The sequence below is a fragment of the Rhamphochromis sp. 'chilingali' genome (genome assembly GCF_963969265.1).
Source record: "Rhamphochromis sp. 'chilingali' genome assembly, chromosome: 15".
NCBI lineage: Eukaryota > Metazoa > Chordata > Actinopteri > Cichliformes > Cichlidae > Rhamphochromis > Rhamphochromis sp. 'chilingali'.
The window spans coordinates 20,294,577-20,317,618 of NC_137942.1; the positions used below are offsets into that span (position 1 = coordinate 20,294,577).

At 39.3% G+C, this 23,042-nt stretch overlaps 1 protein-coding gene across 1 annotated transcript; it reads left to right on the forward strand.

The window, feature by feature from the left end:
• Nucleotides 1-23: 23 nt before the first annotated feature.
• On the forward strand, nt 24-21,932 carry xpo6 (exportin 6). Its single transcript, XM_080905751.1, has 24 exons — nt 24-823; nt 1,575-1,665; nt 2,572-2,684; nt 4,217-4,414; nt 7,038-7,197; nt 7,534-7,611; nt 7,719-8,250; nt 10,131-10,257; nt 10,348-10,457; nt 10,588-10,696; nt 10,869-10,961; nt 11,653-11,722; nt 11,858-12,017; nt 12,689-12,781; nt 13,204-13,348; nt 15,200-15,349; nt 15,511-15,700; nt 15,797-15,952; nt 18,186-18,300; nt 18,417-18,588; nt 18,726-18,887; nt 19,036-19,134; nt 19,880-20,110; nt 21,308-21,932. Exons 1-24 carry the CDS (start codon nt 821-823, stop codon nt 21,407-21,409), a joined length of 3,459 nt encoding a protein of 1,152 aa, XP_080761877.1. The 5' UTR covers nt 24-820; the 3' UTR covers nt 21,410-21,932.
• The last annotated feature ends 1,110 nt before the right edge of the window (nt 21,933-23,042 follow it).

Sequence of the window (23,042 nt, forward strand, 5' to 3'; positions counted from 1 at the left end):
GAGTGACTTGACAGAGCTGATTGGGTTGTTTGCAGCAAAAGAGGAAGTTGCAATGGAGACCCTGAAACCTGCAAGCTAGCTTTATTCTTGAGCCGCCCTAAGCACCGAGAAGGGGAATGACAGGAACGGTCGCTGATAGCATTTTATAATTATTGTTGTTGCGGATTTGTAAACGTTTTTGTTTGTGCGTTTTTAAAGCCCGCTTTGACTTTCGAAATCGAGACTGTCGTGTCCGGACACAGGAGCATGTCTGCGGTTGACAGTTAGCGAACGAAAATTATTCCTTCATCCTTCTAGAAAAGCTAACTGGCTAGCCATCCGCTGCAGCGTTAGCAACTGGGTAATTTAGCATCAAAATGCCTGACACAAAACGCTAATTAAAGCTGCACACTTACGTGGTGTCGGCTAGATGCTGACAAAACTATATTTCTGTATTCAACCTAACAGTGGAATTAGCGTTGAGCTGCAATGCGGCTAGCCTCTGGGCTCGGCATAGCTAATTTAATGTCAAGTCTTTATGCCTGGTAGTCGAAAACCGCTTTATTCGAGCAAGGTTAAAAAAAAATATATATATATATATATATATATATATACATTCAAAGCACAGTCAGCGAGGCCAGCCTTTGCTAGCTAGTTTTATGTAGATATCAGTTTAAGCAGTCGAGCTGAGCATGATGATAACCCTTTGCGGTTACGTTAGCCAGCAGTACCATAGCTAATGTTAGCCGCACGATTGGCTAACTGGGTAACTAATGTTGGCTTATTACTGTAATTAACCAGCGACTAAGTCAACTGAAGACAGCATCCGAGCCAGCTAAACATGGTAAGTATAATTTAAACTCTGGTATTTATCCAGTTGTTCATCTTTCTTCCTCCCTTCCTGCTGAGGGCTAACGCAATGGATAAGCTTAACTCTTTATTCTACTTCTGAATATAAAGATCTGTCATTAGTGAAGATAAATACATTAGCATACAACTGGCAGCGTATGGGGATACGTTGTATGCACTTATACCTGTATACCTTTTTTGTTATCTAACGGTTCTGAGGCCAGGTATTTCACAGGATGTGACAGCTCTTAAAGCCATTTTACGGCACAGGACGCCCATCTTGCAAAACCGAATATTTTGTTTGACTAGTGTTGAGTCTCGGCAAGTTGTGGCTTATTTGTGGAATTCAGACTTGCCTGGCATAGGGGCTAAAATCTCGATATGCTATCTTGCGTTCGGTAGGCAAGGCCCAACTTCATCCACATGAGAAAACAAGGGTAGTGCCAAACTATATTACGATTAAGCCTGTGCTGTTGCCTTTTATAACTAAGTGCTTTAACCAAACAGCAAGCTGGTGTAATAATTGGCTATAAGAACAAGATACTTGTATGCCAGTGTATTGTTCTCTTTACTATGTGTGAACATGTGTATGAGGACGCTCTTTCTGTATTTAAGCACGATTGAGTGGTTATACCACGATTGTACACAAAAAACAAAGGAATTCCTCTAAAGACTTAGTGATTCTATGCTCTATATGGTGATGGATCGCTCATGTTGTTTGTACTTTACTTTCTATTACCTATTAGGCTTCAGAGGAGGCATCGCTGCGTGCACTAGAGGGCCTGATGACGGAGTTCTTTCATAGCTGCACAACTAATGAGCGAAAAAGAGAAATCGGTAAGTAAGGTCTTGCAAAACAGTACACTTAAGAAGTATGACCATGATGCAGTATTTTAAGGTTCCCATCAGGCTGGTCTGAAATGGAAATGACACAGAGCAGTGTAAGAATGTGTAATTGAGGGTTAATGTGTCTACCCCATAATCATCCACAGTAATGTACAAACGTTTCATGCACGTTGACCACTCCTCCTCATTTCCTGTGTGATTACCTGTTTTTGCTCTTGAATAAATTCAAAATATCTACAGTAATTAAAGAAGAGCTAAAAATGTTTAATTAAATATGGAAAAAGGAACCTAATCAATGCATTTCTTGGTGAATGTTGGTCTGTCATTCATATCTGTGGATAGGTTGACCACAATGTGCTCATGTTGTGCGAGGCTAGTTGACTCTTAACTTTAAACATTTCTAATCGGTACCAGCCCTTGCTAATTGTTACCAGAAGTACTATACCATTTCTATACCATTTAAAATGTCTCATAGCACATGCATTAACTTTAAAATTGTTATGTGCTTTATTAAAGGGAAACCTTTGTAGAGCTCAGTTCTTGGTTTAAAAAAAAAAAAGAAAGCTAAAGGAGCCTTTGTCTTTTGATGTAGATGAACGGTAGAGTTTCCTCTATGTGAAACTCTCTTGCCCTTATCCTTAAAATTCTTAAACGATAGTATATTTCTGCTTTGAATAGTCTGGATCTATAAATACAGAGATACTGTTGAGTGTCAGGATCATGTTTAAGGTGGTCTAAAATTGTTTTGTTTCTATAAAAAACATTAATCTTTTGCATTCTTGGTTTTTTAAATCCACTTCCTGTGTTGTGACGCATTACTTTCAGTCTGATTGCTAGCGAGGTGCTAGTATTGAACTACTTCTGTGAGAGCTCATGCTTACTTCCTTTTTTCTGCAGAAGAGCTGCTGAATAACTTTGCACAGCAGACTGGAGCGTGGCGCCATTGCATGTTCTTCCTCTCCAATACTCGGAATGAGTATGTAATGATGTACAGTCTCACAGTATTTGAAGTAAGTCCTGTAGGTGGAAGATGCATGTTCTCAGTTCAAAGTACTAGCAAGAGCTTTCTCTCTTCTTCTTTTTTTTCAACATTTTGTTTTCAGATAATTTTAGATACTTAATAAATGCATACTGCAAGAAGAGGCGTATGTTAACAAGAATGTATTTCATGGCCTTTTCCTGTTTCCTCATTTTTTATAATTCTGCAAGTGAAGTTAGTTAAAAGTGTAGCAAATTTACCACAGAATGAAAGAATGAGCATAAAGTGCCCTTTAAAAACTGCCTTTAACTTAAAATGTATATCTGAAATGCTTAATTTTTTTAACCTCATTATATTATGTTTCAGACTAATCTTAAATGGATTACATCTTTTATTTAATATAAAACCTTTACTGAAGTATTCCCTTTCTTGCATATGACATCCTACTTTTATCCGTGGGTTGTGGGGTTGTTGTACAGCTGATTGGGACTTGTGCCTTAATTCAACATAATTTAGAACTGAAAACATCAGCCTTGACTTTCTCACTATCTGTGGTGTATGTTAGAGTTAAAACCAAGCTATGAGATTTAGAGAATTTCCTGCAAGCTGTGATTCAAGTCTAGTGAGAGCTGGAGGGGGTTGCAATTAAAAGAAGAGATAAAAATACCTTAGTTTCATTCAGGAGTCAAGAGCACTGAAACCTCTGATTCTTAAGTGAAAGCTGTTAGGAACTACAACATTTTACCAGTCTATCACTAGAGTGGCCACTATTCCTCACTAAACGGCTGAGAATTTTCCCAATACACCTGAACAACTCAGAACACGGAAGCAAAATCCTGTGGTCTGATCCATTTGTTCCTAATTGCCTGTCCAGTTTATGGCTGCAATGAGATGAAGCCTGTCCAAGCTTTCATAAGACAAGACGCAGGGTACACCCTGGACAGGTCGCTGGTTCGTGGAACACAAAAAGTGTGTTTTGCCACACTGTGTGGAGGGAACCAAAGACAGGCAGCTGTTAGTAGCAGCAGCATGATGGGATGGTGTTTTTCTTAGATGGTGGATGGTCAGGAAGGTCAGATCGATGCTGGAAAATGATGAGCAGCCCTGTTCAGTGAAAGCCTTTTTTCCAGAGTGTAGTTGGCTTTCAGGCTGGTGATTTATAAATGTAATTGAGCAAGAGGGGAAAGAGCAGTAGCTTTGGAAAACATAGCAGACCTGAAAATCCTGCGCACTGATGCTCCCCATCATTGGTTCAACAATAAAAATTCCTCCAATAACGAAAGAAATGTTTTAAAATGTAAAAGGCTTGCAGGATCTTCCCCAAGACGATTTGAGATACTATACCTGGCAAAGGTGCTTTACCCAAGTGAAGGGTCCTTCCAATAAATTGACAAATATTTTTCCTTGGTCATTGTGGAGTTCTGTGCACAGATTGGGTGGGGAAAAAATAATCCCTTATAAAATGGGCCTAAGACATTGTGGAAGTGCACTGCATATGTTTGTATAAATGTTTTTGTCATCTGTACACATGTTTTACAGTTGATTGCTAATTGTAATTTTCAGAACCTGGTAAACAAGATGTGGATTGGAGTTGCTTCCCAGGACAAGATGGAGATTCGCAGCTGTCTTCCCAAACTCCTCCTTGCTCAGCACAAATCTGTGCCCTATTTTATCCGTAATAAGCTTTGTAAAGTCATTGTAGACATTGGTCGCCAGGATTGGCCGATGTTCTACCACGATTTCTTTACAAACACCCTTCAGGTAAGGAGTAACCCTTGAAGCTGTTTTTCTGACCTGAGTGGTGTCTGTCATATTTTAGGCCTGTTTAGTGAACAAAATGACTTGGTTTGCAACAAAAGTTAGTGAGGGTGGTCTCTCAATATCAAACCACATCTTTGATACCAGAGGTGGGACCAAGTCATTGTTTTGCAAGTCTCAAGTAAGTCTCAAGTCTTTATCCTCAAGTCTCAAGTCAAGTCTCAAGTAATGTCAGGCAAGTCAGAGTCGAGTCTCAAGTCACTGGTGTAAAAGTCCGAGTCAAGTCACAAGTCTGAAACTTTGAATTTCAAGTCCTTTCGAGTCTTTAAAAAAAAAAAGAAGAAAAAATAATGTTGCAGTTATATGCTAAATGTAAATATTAGACCATGTAATTTTAAAATCTGTGTTTTTCTCAACACATGACAAAATAGTGAACTTAGAAAATATACACAAATTGTGAAATTGCACCTCTTTAAAATGCAGCTCAATTAAACCTAGCTCCAAGAATAATTTTCACCGACAGTTCTGAGATAAGCTGCATGTTATTCTTGGATGCGGTTGTAGGACCAGCTTTAAAATCGCATGACAAAAATATCATACACATTAAAAAAAACTGTATCACCAACGTAGCCTGGACAACATTTGCTAGTTAGATGAAGTCAGCTATCTCATCTTAGCATATTTATATGCATATTTATAATTATACGGTTCTTGGAGTGAGTGCACACACTCATGAAGTTTAGTAACTTCAGGTCACTGCAACAAGCCCAGGTACAGTTTACCGACGGATGGGTGCAGGACCTTGAAATGCACCGTGTAGAACGAAAGACCATCGTACGTATCATAAGTTTACCAGTCTCACAAATTGTCGTCATAAATACACATTCCTTAACCGTTTATTAATAGGACCTTTGAGCTCAACGGTAATTAATTAGTAGTGGAAATAATTTCTGGTACCCATCACAGAAATGTAGCAGTGACAATAATACTGTATGCTGTAATCGTACTGGACAATTGGTGATACAAAAAACCTGTTTTATCCTGTGAATAAAAGTATATGTTTTTATCAGTGTACCATAATAACAGAAGCGAAACACAATATTGTGTCAGGACAATTCACTATTTATGCACAATAAACAAAGAAGCATAGCGCGACAATTTCTGTTCAGCGCCAGACTTGCTTGTAACCTATATCACCAATTATGTTATGAAAATGACGTATTAACTACTAAAAAACACTGACCTTCGTGTAAATGCTTGGAGCAGACTAACCTGTGAGCTGGAGGGTTCTGGGACGTTATATTTGGTCTTTGAATGGCTGCAATCCAGTCGCGTCTTTGTTACTTCGGAAACATGGCTCGAACAATTTCTCTTCAACGACGTAATCCGATAACAACCGATCTCTTTACCCGTCGGCTTCCCGTGGCTGTCATGTGACCGGCTATTGCAGTTAATAATACAACGGCTTCTTGACATTTTTGTGTTTCTTTTTATCGCTGTATAACTGATTTTAATTGAAAGCCTGCGTGCGCTAGTACCGCTTGCCACGAGTTCCCAGAATCCTTTGCGGTTCTACCCGTGAATGACGTCACATTTTCAATCTCTATATAATATGCATGTTAAATTTTATATTTGGGGTAAAATATCAAGTCTTTTCAAGTAAACCGGTTCAAGTCCAATTCAAGTCCCAAGTCATTGGTGTAAAAGTCCAAGTCAAGTCACAAGTCTTAGAACATTTTTTCAAGTCAAGTCTAAAGTCATAAAATTAATGACTCGAGTCTGACTCGAGTCCAAGTCATGTGACTCGAGTCCACACCTCTGTTTGATACTGATGAAGTGTCAAAACTTGTCATTATCGGTACAGGGGAGGTCATCTTTATTGGTGGAAGGGTTAAGTAATGAAATGAAGCTGATGAAGACACAAAAGTTGCATTATAAAACCAGAGCTTCTGTTGCATGGAACATATATATGTTCTTGTGTAATTTGAAGTAGTCCTAAAAAATATCCCGTCTCTGTTCTTCCCTTCTGGTCACATTTATTCCAATTTCCTTTGAGGTTGTCTTTTGTTTTTCTTTTTTTTGTTGTTGTTGTTGTGTTTTTAATCAATTTGCTGTACTTATGTCAGCATTTTAAGTTTGCACAAAGATGTTTTGAGGAAGTGGCACAGTCTTAAATAGAGAAGTTCAGTTATAATCCAAGAAAAATACATTTTTGTTTTAATCTCATGAAATATCTGAAATAAACCCAAATGATTTCTGCATTAAGTTGTTCATTCAGAGTGGTAAGCCACATGAACTAGAGCTTGATATCATCTTGTCTCGTGGTGTGTTTTGCTAATCAATGCCTCCTTAAACAGCCAAACTTAGTATGTGTAATGCATTTGTTCTGTAAAGAGAAATTACATTCAATAAAGGTCCTTTTGTTTTATTCTAAAACAGCTGTGTTAGGCTTTAAGTGTACACAACGAAATAACCTGATCTGTTAACCAACTTCTATAAAGTCTGTCAGCAGGCTTTTAACCAAACAGCTTGGAAAGTATTTTGGAGAATTAGGTAGGTCACTAGGTAGTTGATAAAATTAACTTTTTGAACTGTGTGTGTGTGTCCATCAATCTCCTGTCTATAGTTGATCCAGTCCCCGGCTCTGGCTCCACTGGGGTTGGTTATGTTAAAAACCACATCAGAAGAGCTTGCATGTCCTAGGGAAGACCTGAGTGTTGCCAGGAAAGAGGAGCTCCGCAAACTGCTGCTGGAGCAGGTGCCAACAGTGCTTGGACTGTTGACCGGTGAGGACAACCTTTAATGCTTTGTGAACTCTTAGTACTACTTAACAGGGGTCTCTCCCTGTCCCCCTGCAACAAATTAATATTTGTTTTGTTTTTTTGGAAGATTCAGAGGTGTCCCTATGTTCTAGCAAACAGACAGTTTCGCAACATTTTTGAGGGATCTTAATATGCCACGTTTCAAAGGATGGAAAGGACAGTAGTAAATGCAGGTGTACTGTTAAGAGTAAAGTACTACTATATAAAAAATATAATAAGGTTTGCTAACTTTATTTAGGATCAAATATGACAAATCAGACATCTTTCAGTATGTGTTAGTAACTGGGTACTTGTTTTCAGGAATTCTGGAGACATACTGGGACAAGCACAGTGTCATAGCTTCTACACCGCCTCCCTCACCCACCTCAGGGGAAAGCAGTGAGTGAATTGTCCCTTTCAATGGTTAAAATGGGAAAGACTTAAAATTGTGAAACAGGAGTTTGTTTCTTCTTTATTAACCATAACATTTTGTGTTTTTGAATCAGTGGAATTGCTGGGCAGCTTGTTTCAAGGTAGCCAGTACTCAAAACTGCTTTGTCAGCCCATGGCAGCATTGGACAATGAGAGTCATCAGCTCTGTTGCCTTGTTTTGGAGTGCTTGGCCCACCTGTTCAGCTGGATCCCTTTGTCTACAAGTATTACGCCCACCTTGTTGGCATCCATTTTCCATTTTGCACGATTTGGCTGTGATCTTCGGCCAAAGGCCAAGACAGACTCCTTCATTTCTTCCAACTCCTCCTCCTCAAATGGACAGCTTAATCCTGGGACAATGCCACCAACATCAAATGGAGGAGAGCTAAACGGACAGCAAAACGAGGCTAACAAGGTGGACCGGGCCCGGCTTGGTTTACTTTCCATGACCTGTGTCAATGAACTGGTGTCAAAGAACTGCGTGCCAATGGATTTTGAGGAGTACTTGCTGCGAATGTTCCAGCAGACCTTCTTTCTTCTTCAAAGGCTGACACGAGAAAATAATGCTCATACAATCAAGAGCCGCTTACAGGAACTTGATGAGAGGTATGGCTCAATTCTTAATTTGACCAGAGCATTGGTGCATGAGCAAACTCACTCTGTACAGCCATTTACTTACCCTATGACACAGGTATCAGCGGCATTCTCCCTCCATGTTATGTCATTGCCACTTACCAATTGGTATTTTGGTCGCACCCCACAATATGACACTATCACATAACTTTACTTGCAATAGTATTGCATTGGCCAATATTGTTATTTATTACCTTTTTTCAACTTCATTATGTCCTCAGAGTTAACTTTGTCAATACCCAATCAGGAAGAAGTTATCTTACTTTTTTATGAGATTGTCAGTCATACCAACACTGTCACTAAAACCTGCCATAAAAGATGGGAGTCAGTCTGCAATTGAGTGGGGTCAAGTTGGCAATTATGTGCAATCTGTTTCTGATAATACAGCAATTAACTGTGATAAATCATTGAAAATCGTGTATCTGTTGTTGTTTTCATAGACAGAAAATTCCTAATTAACCTTTAAATTTGCATTTAGCAACCTTTGTGTTTCATGGTTTTTAACTAGAATGCAACCAGCTGGCAGCCAGAGTTGTTCTTATTGACATGGACTCAGACTGATGATAATATGTTGGCAGTCTGCACCACAAGTTTCAGATGGGTTGCAGAATATGAAGAGATTGAGTACAAAGACCAGTCAGCTATTTTAAGTTGTTTGTTTTTTTTGTTTTTTTTCCCTTTTTTGTCTGTCCTATTTTTATGTATTGATTTTTTTGGGGGGGGGGTTTCTGCCATCCCTATTGGTCTTTGTTAAGAATGTTTCCTTTTGCAAATATCTATTAGTTTCTTATAGGGCTGTTCGATATAACGATGTATATCGGATGACGATATAAAAACATCTATCGTTTCATTTTACGCTATCGTTTGTTTCGTGGTGTCGCAAAATAAACTGTTTACGGTAATATTTTTTTCACCGTTTTGATGGTCACTGTAGTGGCTATATTAATTTCTTAAAGTTCTCTCTTTCTCTTATATTTAATATAACCACACTACTGACGGACAAGCGCCTGTTTTTATGCGTTGTGGTTAGCAACAACGACAGTAACAGCATCGCGTGTCCGCTTGTTTATGTTCCACAAATCTTTCACAATAAAGCTCAAGATCCTGTTGAGACTTTTCAAAATAAACTGAATCACGTGAAAGAGCTTTAAAAAAAAGAGCCATCAGGTGCTAAAAAATAAACCTTAGACTCAAACGTTAGAACAGGCTTTTCCCCGCAGCACGCCATGTAATAAATACTCACAAAGAAAACGGCAGCCTTTACAACTTATGTCTAAAAATGTATCGTTTCATACATCGGTTAAAACACTCGACTCCAGCTACATGACGCGCAGCTGGAAACACTTCCCGCAAGTCGAGCTGCCCGAGATTCACAGAATTTACAGAAAATGTTACATTTTTGTGATTTATATCATTATCGGGACGATAGAATTCTTATATCGGGATATGAGATTTTGGTCATATCGCACAGCCCTAGTTTCTTATGTAATATATATATTTATTTAAATAGGCTGCTTGCAGGATGATAAGTTGTATATATTTTATTTTGAAGATTATACTAGATGTAGTCATTTTTACCTGTGTCTCTTTCATTAAGCTTTTTTAAGACACATCTGTGACATTGTAAATTTTCATGAGTGGTCAGACACATGCGCCACATTGTTATGCCCTTAAACATTGCATCTGCAGGATTATGAAACATTATGATCAAGTTACATGCTGCACTTAATCTGATAAGTAATAATATTGTTGACCATTTAGACCAAATATATTTTGTATTTAATATTTCATGTTTTAAATGTAAGATGTATGTCCCGACTTTTTGCTTCAGTTATTCCTTTCTTATCTTGCAGTTACCTGGAAAAGTTTACAGACTTCCTGCGTCTGTTTGTCAGTGTTCACTTGAGGCGAATTGAGTCAAGTCCTCAGTTTCCTATTGTAGAGTTTCTTGCCCTGCTTTTCAAGTACACTTTCAACCAGGTAATGATTACCTTTTCCACGTTCATGCAATGCAGCTAAAGATTCTATGTAAACTTCCTTCTCATGCACATTTTTTTTTTTTTTTTTAAGCCCACCCATGAAGGCTATTTTGCCTGTTTGGACATTTGGAGTGTGTTTTTGGATTTTTTAACAACGAAAATCAAAAGCAGGCTACCAGACAGAGAAAGTGTCCTGAATAGGTAAGACGCTCAAGAGATATTTACAGAAACACTCAAAGAACTAAAGTTGATTTAATGATTTCCTATTTTGTCATTCATTCTTGAGTGTGAAGTTGCTGTTGTGTAATGTATTCATGTGCCAACTGGGCAGGTACAAAGATGCCTTAGGTCTTCTGTTAAGGGAAGTTCTGAATCGCATACAGTTCAGATGCAATCAAGCCCAGTTAGAAGAGCTGGACGACGAGACTCTGGATGATGATGTAAGAACATTTAATAATGTAAAATTATTACAAATATCATCTGCACTGTTTCATATTATCTGTCTATCTTGTAGCCACATGAAGCATTAAATTTGCTTTAAGCATAAGTACAGACTAAAGAAATGGTTTTATCTTCAGTGTCTGACTACTCTGCTTCATTTTGTAACCATAGCAACAGACTGAGTGGCAAAGGTACCTGCGTCAGAGTCTGGAGGTGGTTGCCAAGGTGATGGAGCTGCTCCCATCCTATGCATTCTCTACTTTGGTAAGAAATCACTGTTGGTGTCACCTTTTGTATTTTGTAAGGCAGTTTAGAGACGTTTTAAATAGACCAGATCAGAGCTTTATTATTTTTAGATTTGGAAAATCTAGTAGCAGAAATGCTCATAACCTCATGATGACCCATTTATCAGCACAGTGTAGTTTCCTTAAACAGTGAAATCACTTGACAATGATGGCATGAAGTATTTTCTGTTCTGCATTGTAAATTTTGTTGTAAAGGAGTACATTAATAGGTTAAACTGTCATCAAATACACACCAAGGTGTCTTAAGCCTCATTAGTACCTGCTCGGATTGACTCGCCATGGTTTTCAGGGTTTTCCATTAGGTCATAATGTAGTAGTGTAATAGTGTCATAATAGTACCTAAAATGTGACGTTGTCAGACTGCATGCCACCGATTGGCTGGTAGTAGCATCACTCGATGAGTCATGAGAATATCTCATTCACGAAAACCAATACCACCATCATTTCAAAGAAGATAATTGTGGCTTTATTATACTTATTTATAACTCTTTTTATAAAACTGAATTAAATTTTATTTTGAACTTGCTGCCTTAAAATTGAGTAGGTCTTTTAGTAATGATTTAAGTTGCCTGTGAGTTCTGAGGTTATAATAATGTGGGGGTGTTAGTACATGTAACAATTTCCTCCTTATTCTTCTTTTTGCTCTAAAGTTTCCAGTTCTTCAAGAAAATTTGGACGTATACCTCGGTTTACAGCAGTTTATTGTGACTACTGGCACAAGTAAGTACAATTTATTGATGGGGGAAAAAAACATTGCTTTTATGTCGACTCAAAAATGACATCACTTCTGTAGATTAAAATATTAGATCGATCCTGTAACATTTGTTTTCTTGTCTCTTTGTTGTTTTTATCTAGGTCGACGGCTAAATATCACTGCTGAGAACGACTGTCGCCGACTTCACTGTTCTCTCAGGGACCTCAGCTCCCTACTTCAGGCTGTTGGACGCTTGGCTGAGTATTTCATTGGAGATATTTTTGCTGCACGTTTCAGTGACGCCCTGGCTGTGGTAGAGAGGTAAGCGTGTATTACAAATCAAGGTCAACATAGCCAGACTTTGTTTGCTTTTAGTTGGTTCAACAAAACCTCAAACTCCAGTTTGAGTTAATGATTATCAACTTTCTGTTAAGCTTGGCTTTCTGCTTCAGATTCTGTGCACGCTCAGATTAAAAAGGGTGATTTAACACATCATATTACAGTTCTTCAGCAAAAAAAAAAAGAAGTTCCCTTTTAGTTCTGCTTACTCCAATCAGAGATGTTATCAATCAAGATGATTAAAAATGTATAAAGAACATAAATAATATAACAGTACAATGAATCAGTGTTGCGAATAAGACGATAGATCCACCTTAAACTGGATACATTTAAATATTAAAGGGTTTAAAGAAAGCTTTAATGCGTTATAGCTTAACTAGCAAAAGTTCATATGTAGCCTCCTAACTTTAATCTTTCTTCATAGCAAACCCCTCCGAATCCTATGTTTGTATTTAAAAATGTACGCTGTTAGTGTTGCAGACTTTTGTCGCCAGCATTACAAAATCTTATCTTGACATTGCCTTCTCTTTTTTGTGTGTGTGATTTATTTAAGTTGCTCTTTGGTTGTATGAATTCTGAGTTCTTCATATTTTAACTGATGGTTTTAAGGAATGAGTAAAATATCAAAAAGGAACATTTGCCTCTTTTTTAAGATTGGTTGAAGTGACTTGTTATGGCTCCCAGACCAGCCTCTATGACCTGGAGACTGCTGTGCCTTCTGTGCTCAAACCAGACCTCATTGATGTGTGAGTATCATGTTTAAAGGAACATTGAACAGTAAAATTTTATATGTGATCAAACCATTAGAAATGAAAGACTCATGGAGTCAAAGACAGTGTCATGCAAAAGAGAACAGGGAGCTGAGCGTGTGAATAGCTATCGGGTTTGTGTGAAATGTTGTGGACACTGGACAGCCGCCCTTGCTGCACAGTTGCCTTGCATTCAGAGCAACCTCATGTTTTACATAATAAAATGACAGAATATTTTTACTCTGGCTTCAGTGTTTTATGTTCAGAAGATATGAGTTTTTGTGTGCCAAATACAATTAATGCTACCACGAACATGGCTTTAGACATGTCAAAGTTACACAAATTAGCAAATTAGGTAAGCAGTATAAGTAAGAAATGTGTTTTAACTCTGTGTGCGTATGTGGTTTCATTTGTTACAGACATGCACAGGCTCTTGCTGCTTTGCAAGCTTATTCTCACTGGCTTGCACAGTTTTACAGTGAAGTCCACAGTCAAAACCAGAGCCAGTTCATCAACCTCATTAAGTCTGCCATCGACGCCAGTAGCCCGCTCATCACAACCAAGGTAGCTTCAATGTCAAGCATATTACAAATCCAGCCTTAACTAATCAGCTATTTATATTTAGAAAATTTTTTTAGAAAGAATTTGTGCAGAATCTTTGACTTAAGTAAACCTGTGTTTATAAGAAACTGCATGTCACAGACACAGTAAGTTTCATGTTGCAACAGTGGTTTAAAAATTAAGGAAGAAGTATAATTTAGAAACTGTTAACCAAAGCTTGAAACATGCAGTCCATGTTCACAGTTTTTATATATCAGAATCATCAGAATCAGAATCAGAATACTTTATTGATCCCTGGGGGAAATTATTTTTTGTTACAGTGCTCCATTTTAAACCAACATTAAGACAAGACAGACAATACACTAACTAAGAATAGTACAATATATACATATACATACATACATACATACATACATACATACATACATACATAAGTCACTCATAAATAAATAGTTGGAAAAGAAACATGTGTAGTTGTAGCAGCAAACAGTGTGTTAAGTGGATGCGTTGTACAGGGAGATGGCCACAGGCAGGAATGATTTCCTGTGTCGTTCAGTGGTGCTTTTCGGTAATCTCAGTCTCTCACTGAACGTGCTCCTGTGACTGACCAACATGTCATGGAGTGGGTGGGAGGTGTTATCCAACATTGTCTTTATCTTGGACAGCATCCGCCTCTCCGACACCACCTTGAGGGAGTCCAGCTCCATCCCCACAACATTGCTGGCCTTACGGATTAGTTTATTAAGTCTGTTGGCATCTGCGACCCTCAGCCTGCTCCCCCAGCATGCAACAGCATAGAGGATCGCACTGGCCACAACAGACTCATAGAAAATCCTCAGCATTTTCTGGCAGATGTTGAAGGACCTCAGTCGCCTCAAAAAATAGAGACGACTCTGGCCCTTCCTGTAAAGTGCTGTGGTGTTTTTAGCCCAGTCCAGTTTATTGTCAATGTGTACTCCAAGGTATTTATAGTCCTCCACAATGTCAACACTGACCCCCTGAATTGAAACAGGGGTCAAGTGTTTCCTGGTCTTCCTGAAGTCCACGATCAGTTCCTTGGTCTTTGCCACGTTGAGCTGCAGATGATTCTGCTCACACCACGTAACAAAGGAGTCGACCACAGCCCGGTACTCTGTCTCATCATCCCTGCTGATGCATCCAACCACCGCAGAGTCATCAGAAAACTTCTGAAGATGGCATGTCTCTGTGCAGTGGCTGAAGTCTGTGGTGTAGAGGGTGAAGAGGAAGGGGGAGAGGACAGTCCCCTGTGGTGCCCCTGTGTTGCTGATCACCTTGTCAGACACACACTGTGGGAGACGTACATATTGTGGTCTTCCTGTCAGGTAATGAACAATCCAGGACACCAGAGAAGCATCCACCTGCATCGCTGCTAACTTATCACCCAGGAGGGTTGGCCTGATGGTGTTGAAAGCACTGGAAAAGTCAAAAAACATGACCCTCACAGTGCTCGCCGGCTGGTCCAGATGGGTGTAGACACGATTGAGCAGGTAGATGATGGCGTCCTCAGTTCCGAGACGAGGCTGATAAGCGAACTGAAGGGGATCCAGGTGTGGTCTTACTATGGGTCGCAGCTGGTCCAGGATGAGCCTTTCCAGGGTCTTCATGATGTGGGAGGTCAATGCCACGGGCCTGTAATCCTGGGGGCCACTGGGACGTGGCGTCTTTGGTACAGGGACGAGGCATGATGTCTTTAAGTTGATCTGAAACATCTGATCCATACAGTTTATCTTGCCCTAGCTTGTATTTATAACAAAATGTTGCAAATTTAAAAAGCTATAAAATATATTTTTCCACTTCTAGTCTGTTTAAAAATTTTTACACTTAAATGTTCAGGTACCTGAAAAGTTGATGCTGTCAGCGTGCCATCTGATGGTCTCCATAACCTCTACAGTGAGGCCTGTGTTCTTGGTCACTTTGCCAGCTGTTCAAAACATCTTCAACCTGATTACTACACAAAATCAGACGCGCAGACTTCCCCAGGAGGTAAATAGTGTACTTTTATTTTCCATCAATCATTATATAGTATCACGTTTCAATCACATTATAACAATGTGAATATGTACATTTGTTTAAAATTTTGTCGCCAATTTAAATTTTCTGTGTGACCTTGAACATGAAGTAAATGAAGTAATCTTCTCGTACAGGCTCACATGTTGGTGTGTAGGGCTTTATCCAATATGCTGCTGCTTCCTTGGCCAAATTTACCAGAGAGTGAACAACAGTGGCAGACACGCTCAAGCAACCACGCCAGCCTGCTGGCTGCGCTCACTCGAGAATATCGTATCTTAAGAGGCACAGTGAACATTACTTCACGGCAGCCTGGCCTGAATGACAGTCAGTATTTACTTAGGTTTCGTAACTCCTTATCTCTTTTAATTTTATTATGCTGAGTCACTTTTTGTCCACCTAATTATGTTTTCTCTCGTGTAGTCAAAGCAGTCATACAGCAGACTCTGCCTGTGCTCAGAGACATAGTGGACAGTGTCTCCAGTGAATCCACCAAGTCACGTCAGATCTGTTATCAGAGTCTTCAGGAGTCTGTCCAAGTGTCCCTCACCCATTTTCCAGTGTTTATTCAGCAGCCAGGTCAGTTTAATATCTGTGGTTTGGGTCATTCTCAGTCTTAATGCCACAGCACATTCACAAGTTTTTGAACTTTTTCCTTCCAAACACCTTTTAATCAGCATATGGTGCTAAGATGCAGTATTTCCTTCTTTTTTGTTTTTACAGATTAATTTGTATTCTACTGCTGACACTAATTTTCTATAAAATATGTTCATTTCACCACATGATAGCCAACAGCCAGTACTGAGATTAAAAACACAGTCCAAATCAAAAATGGACTTTAATTAAGCTTGTGGCTTTTTTTTTCATGGTTTTGATCGCCTTTTTAAATTTAAATACTTAATCTAAAATATTTATGATGATTTCAAACATAATTACAAAATTAAGAAATCTTTTATACATTCACTCAGGCTATTATCTCAACCCAGCCCATCTTTAATGGTCCACTTTTGCCTCTTTTCTGCTGGCACTCGACGTTTTTTTTGGTTTTTTTTGCCGTTTTCCATTACAATTGAGTATCACATCAGTGTGGGTGGGATCATAGCAACATGGCCCAGAAGTCCCATAATTGCGACACAAACGCAACACAACAATGGATGACATCAAGGCGATGGTATGCCTGCTGCTAAAGCTGGGCAGACACTGTGCGATATTTTTTATTTTATTTTATTTATTTATTTTTTATTTTTTTTCAGTCGCGTTATTCAGCTTCTGCTCAAACTGTACAATTGACTCGCAGGGGTTAGAAGTTCGTAGGTCACGATGCAGGGTCTCGCACTATACGGCCCGATGCTCTGATGCGACCCGAGTGCTCACACTGTGCGTCCATAAAATGAAGGTTATAACAGAAATTCTGTCGCTCGCTCTCCCTCTCTGTCTTTCACTCACACAGACACGCACACCACCACCATCAACTTTGCTAAATTGCTAATGAAAAACATTGATCCGGCAGCTGTGATTGAACAGCAGTGTAGATCCAACTGTTACACCCTGGCCTGGGCAACCGGCGTGCAACACAGGAAAAATAAAAATAAGGGAAAAAGGCCCCCAAGCTCACTGCTCTTAAGGAGGGCGAACCCATAAAAAAAGACTAATACGGGCTTACACAAAAAAAAAAAAATCCCAAACGAAAGTATCGACAGCTATTTTCTTTAAAGCAAAATACGATATTTATTTACATCAAAACACCAAACTATTTACAACGAGGGGAAGGTCGCGACTATGACACACTGAAACACAGGGTTTAAATACCTAGAGGGAGTAATCAGGAAATGGACAACAAGAGGGAAACACAGCTGGGGCAACTCAGAACTGACGAGACAGGGAAACGTAAACTGAACACACTAAGATAACACAGACTTTCAAAGTAAAACAGGAAACACATAACAGTCACGCCAAAACAAAACGCCTAAAACAATACACTGCCAAACCCCAAATCGTAACACAACTATTTTCACGGTTGTTGTGGTCGTGATAATTTTGTGAGGCCACATCGAAAAGGCTCGGATGAGCTTGCCATAGTTCTACAAGTTGTGCCTCCATCGCTTGTGTCCAGATCACACACTGCACTGCTGTGCTACTCCGTCTTTTTCGCTGACATTTGTGTTTGCACGTGCGCAGTGTGAGAAGCTGCGGTGACACCCTCACGACCAAGCGATTGATGATCGGGAGCTGGTCGTGAGGTGTTAATCGCTTCTCGTTACCCCACGTGTACTACACAATGCACAACACACGATGAAGGTCAAAATCAGGCCGATCGCCAAAAAGGTCGCACGACTCAAAAATCTGCTCAAAATGGGCCAAAAATCGCACAGTGTAAACCCAGCATAAGGAGTCACTCTCGTGACTCGGCAACATCACTCCCTGGCCAGTCAGTGGCATGCAGGCTGTTGACATCACATTTTCTAATCAAGTCAACTCCCTTAGCACCTCGGCTGAGTAAGTACTGAAAAAGTACCAGGCACCTACCATCTAATGGAAAACCCTAATAACTAAGTCGAGCCGAGTAGGCACTAGTGGAAAAAAAGGCTTTGGTGGCCACAGCATAGACTTTTGTTGTCACTGATCTAGAATTTCAGCTTGATTCACTCACATATATTTAAAGTCCACAGTAAAGCTGATTACTATGAATACTGCAGAAGATGTTTTATCTAACTTTAACCACTGCATGCAAGATAATTTCATGTAACACCATACCAGATCCACATGTTAGGTAATCGCTTCAGTTTTGTTAATTGTCACTTCTCTTTCGTAGATGTGACAGATGAGATGTTGGCCTTCTTCTTGACGTTGTTCCAGGCGTTACGAGTCCAGATGGGTGTTGCTTTCACAGGACAGATCATCCACACATTTCTTAGCATGTTCACCAGGTTAAAAAAAGCTTCTAGCTCAAGACGTCATGTCAAACAATAGCCACCTGTTGCAGTCACATTTATCTTACGTCATCTTAACACTGAGTAACTTCTGTTGTTTTCATTTGCTCTAGGGAGCAGCTGGCAGCCAGTATTTTGCATGAGGGCAGTGCAGGGTGTAGGGTGGTGCAGAAGTTCCTGAAAATCCTACAGGTGGTGGTGCAAGAGCCCGGTCAAGCTTTTAAGCCCTTCCTACCCAGCATCCTTTCTTTGTGCATGGAGCAGGTCTACCCAGTTGTGGCAGAGGTCAGTTGCATCACTGTTTTGTTTGACTTGTGGGTATGCTCTAAAATGTCATCTGTGATATCACTTCTTTTTTAAGAAATTACACATACTGTACCTTACTAAAATATGAATGGATGAATCTCTGGTTTGTTTGACAGCGATCCTCTCCAGACATCAAGGCCGAGATGTTTGAGTTGCTATACCAAATACTTCACCAAAACTGGAGGTACTTCTTTAAAACTTCAGTCTTAACAAGTGTCCAAAGAGGAGATTCAGAAGACACAATGGAAAATGAAGCCCAGTTCACAGCTGCCATGCAGGTGCGTTCATGCATATAGAACAGCCCTAATCCTTGTAATGTGATGTTTAAAGAACTTATAATTGTAATGTCAGCTGTAGGAGAGGTGATTATTGATATTGTTGAATCTCGTCCCACTAAATTTCCTGACGTGTGCTGATATTTTCCAGGCTTTTGGACAGTCTTTCCTGCAGCCTGATATCCACATTTTCAAGCAGAATCTGTGCTATCTGGAGTCTCTCAACAGCAAGCACAAGTTATACCACAGAGTGAGTTCAACTTTGTCAGGATCGTTGATTTTTAGGAGCAAGGGCATAAACAAACCCGTTCTCTTTAAGTAGTCTGCCACAGTCTCAGGTTTTTAATGGTGCACCGATTTCACTTTTTGTGTATCTGCAAGTGCAGCATATTCATAATAATGTTAAACTAACTGTTAGAGCCATCAGTGTAAGTTCAGCTTTAGAATTGAAACTAGTGGTCTAAATACAATTTATTGGACTTGATACTGGACAGTAATTATTGCTGCTAGTCAAATGATCTATACAGTGGATACAAAAACATTGCAGATTCTACCTTTGGCCAAATAAGAGATTATACGTAACTAATGAAATGTGGCTCCTTATTTAACATGTAACATCCTGTTAATTCCAAAAGGTGGAACTAGTGCGCTCTATTTTTGTTTCTGTTTTAGATGTTAATAGTATGACAGTAATTTTTTTGGATCACAGTTTCTAATTTACAGAAATCTTAAGCCAAACCAACTGGCATTCCTTCTAACTAGTTAGTGTGACTCTAATAATAAGTAGGTTTAAATTAATTTAATGTATTTATTTTGATTATCTGTAATTAAAGCAGCAGTGAATGGGTCCCAACATCACAATTCTTGCACAGTGCAACTAAGGCAGCACACATTTCCCTCGTCCACATGTGTGAATTCTATAACACATACTAACGTTACTCTCATTTTCATTTTCGTTTTTTTTTTGTGTGTGTGTGTGTTTGTGGGTCTTTCAGAAGCTTTTCCGGACCTCAATGCTCTTCCACTTCATCAATGTGCTGCTGCAAGTCCTTCTCCACAAAAGTCACGACCTTCTTCAGGAGGAAATCACCCTCGCCATTTACAACATGGCCTCTGTTGACTTCGATGCCTTTTATTCGGCCTTCATGCCGGAATTCCTCAATGGCTGCCACGGTGTGGACAGCAGCCAACGAGCTGTTCTCGCACGTAATTTCAAGCTGGAACAGGTAAGTTCAGTGGCACTTTCTAAAAAAAAAAATGCTGCACGTGTTGTTCTGTGGGCTTGCAAGTTATTGTCCCCCAATAGGTTAATATGGGTAAATATATCTCAGGGGCTGTTGGCACACACAGGAATTTCCACTTGTTGCACAAATAATTTGGCAACAATACTTAGATTGCTCCAACAGCTGTACATAGAAATCAAATTAGTCTTTTTTTTTTTCTTTAGAACTGTAATAGTTTATCTGCTATTTGCTGCTACCCCATCTCCTTGCATTCTGTTAAACTTTGGCTGCACTGTAAATAATTAGTTAACATTATAAAAACACGCAGGTGTTTTAATTTGTCTGATAAGACCACTCCTCTGGACTGTTTTTGTTTTTTGTTTTGTTTTTTGGGATGTTTTTCATGTGTGGATGTGCATAAATGACATTTTTCAGAGTTTCTGGTTGTGCAGGCAAAACTACTCCCTTATTTTTCTTCGAACTTACATGAGTTTGTAGCCCTCACATCAGTCACAGTGAACATCCGCCAACCTCTAAGTCTAACAAAGTAAATAAACACCCTTCGTGCTGCTGTATATTAATGTTGACATACTAGGTATAATGAGAGCCACCATAGTGGAGCCAGCCAACTTCCTGTTCATCCATTTCTACAAAAATTAGCTGAAGGTAGGGAAGCCAGTTCAGTCTGTGCGTGCATTTACCTAATGTCTGCTGATTGGTCTATTTAAACAAGACGTAGCCACTTGATGGCACCAGTTTCCACACATTAATTAAAAGCTAATAATCTTTAACTGTGTGTATAAGAAATAGCTTGTTGTGGTGGTCTCTGTGATGATGCACACTCTCAGCCTGCTGCTGCTATTTCATGCTTGAAATGGAATATTAATTCTGGACTACAGTATTCCCGCGCCACATTATGGTTCACCTTTCGTGGACTCACTACATCAGTCTGTAAATTTATGTCACTCAAATTTAGCAGAATTTCACTTACTGTGTAAATCAAGGGAATACTGTATTTCAGCACCTCGTGTGAAACGAGGTGGTTTAGGGGGTGGGAGTTGTTGAGGTTTTGGGGAAAACCTATATATTATAGCTTCACTATTCTATCAGTCATGGCTGTATCTATTTACTGGACATGTGTTTTTGTGCATTTCTTTCATAAATTAATATTAGTGTCTGTTCCTTCTCCTCTTTCCTAAGGACCTGCCTTCGTTCACTCAAAGCGTTCAGCGGCTGGTGAACGATCTTCGCTACTACAGACTGTGCAACAGCAGCCTGCCCACTGGCACCATCAAGCTATAGCACGATGACTGTTTGAACCACTCCACATACCGTCAGGACTGCCTGTGCTGACCACTTTCCCCGACACTCCTCCAATTCAGCTGTGCTCCACCTTTTCAAAGTAATAGGATGGAGCAACACACATTGTTCGGTTAGGTAATTGGAGGTTGAGGATGCTGCTGATGTTTTTATTTGATTTCTACTGTAGAAGGTTGGCACATTATTATTTTTAAGGCAGTGCCCTCCTTGTGAATTGCCAATGAGTTTGGTGAGAAATGTAAACCTGGTCTGCATTTGGCTTTTGCCCAGACCTGGAGCAGTCTGAGCCAGGCCTTCTTTCCCACGCCTCTGCAACAAAGCTGGGCTGGGACAGAGCACTTTCAACTCATTTTGAGTTTTGTTTTAGTTTTCTTTAATGTCTGCTTTTATTCATTTTGCCTTTTTAATCTCCAAAGGAGAGAGACTCTCAACTTAAGATCTTTCATATCATTCCATTCTGAAAAGAGAAAACCTGCTTGAATAATAAAGTGCTTTTTTAATAAAACCTTTGGCTGGTCTCTGTGCCCTCTGCTGGTCATCTTATAGTATTCATAATGAGAATTTTTTTTATTAGAGATTATGTTTTCCTTTATTTCACTACAGTCATCTACTGTAGAATATGTTTTAGACTTTTTATTTATTTTTTGTTTTGTTTATTTGTAATTGTCAGGGACCAAGCAGTAAAGCATAAAGGACACAGGTGGTTTTAATTCAACAAAGGGGTTTTATTGACCCAAAAATATGAAAACATATTTAACAAAGCCAAAACTTAAACAGGCAGACCAATAAAAGAGGTCAACTTAATAGACTAAACTCAAGATAATAATTAACAAAACCTCAAACAAACATATGATAAACTGACCTGCTGAAATGACACACAGGGGAACTTAAATACCGGTTTAGCTAAACCAAATGACACACACGGGGGAAAACAAGATGGCTGCCATATAACCAACTAATACAAAACAATGAAACAAACATGAAACACCCCCCAGGCAATGAAGCATGTGGTGCAATCCAATTAGGCTGTCAGTGGTACTTCAGGTCTGGCAGCCCTTTGCCACACCTTTTGCCAGACAGGAGAAGCCAACCCCCAGGTAACTCAAACAAAGAAAGATGTATTAATATAACATAAAACAGAACTTTGACCTTGCAAGGTTAATATGTGTGCACGCCATATAAACATTGGAAGGTGTGATGGAAAAATAAATACATTTAATAAAGAAACAATATTGAACAATAAATAGAATATTTTAAAGTAGTGACTGTAAATTAAACTAAAGTGAATCAACAGGTGGTGAGGTGTGGAGCTTACCATGTGTGGCATGCCATGACAGTAATATGCAAAAAATGTTCCTTTTCTGATCCACTGGATCAGGCAGAACATGTCTTAACTCTAAGAAAAAAACCAACAGAAGCCTTGAAACATGACATCACATAAAATCAATCACATGACAAATATGTGCAGACTCACATGTACAAGGTGGAAAAGAACAATGGTGCATTTTCATAAATTATGAAAAGATGTCACAAACTCAAGCAGCAAAGACATGGCTCTAATGTTGTCTGGCTTTGTGTATCCTAAGCTTACATTAAATGTGACTGCTTAGTGGAC

Bases quoted from the DNA above. Each gene is read 5' to 3' on its own strand.
- xpo6 (XM_080905751.1), top strand. The intron at 2,685-4,216 runs GTAAGTCCTGTA...TGTAATTTTCAG, and splicing joins ACAGTCTCACAGTATTTGAA to AACCTGGTAAACAAGATGTG. The intron at 10,697-10,868 runs GTAAGAACATTT...TTGTAACCATAG, and splicing joins ACGAGACTCTGGATGATGAT to CAACAGACTGAGTGGCAAAG.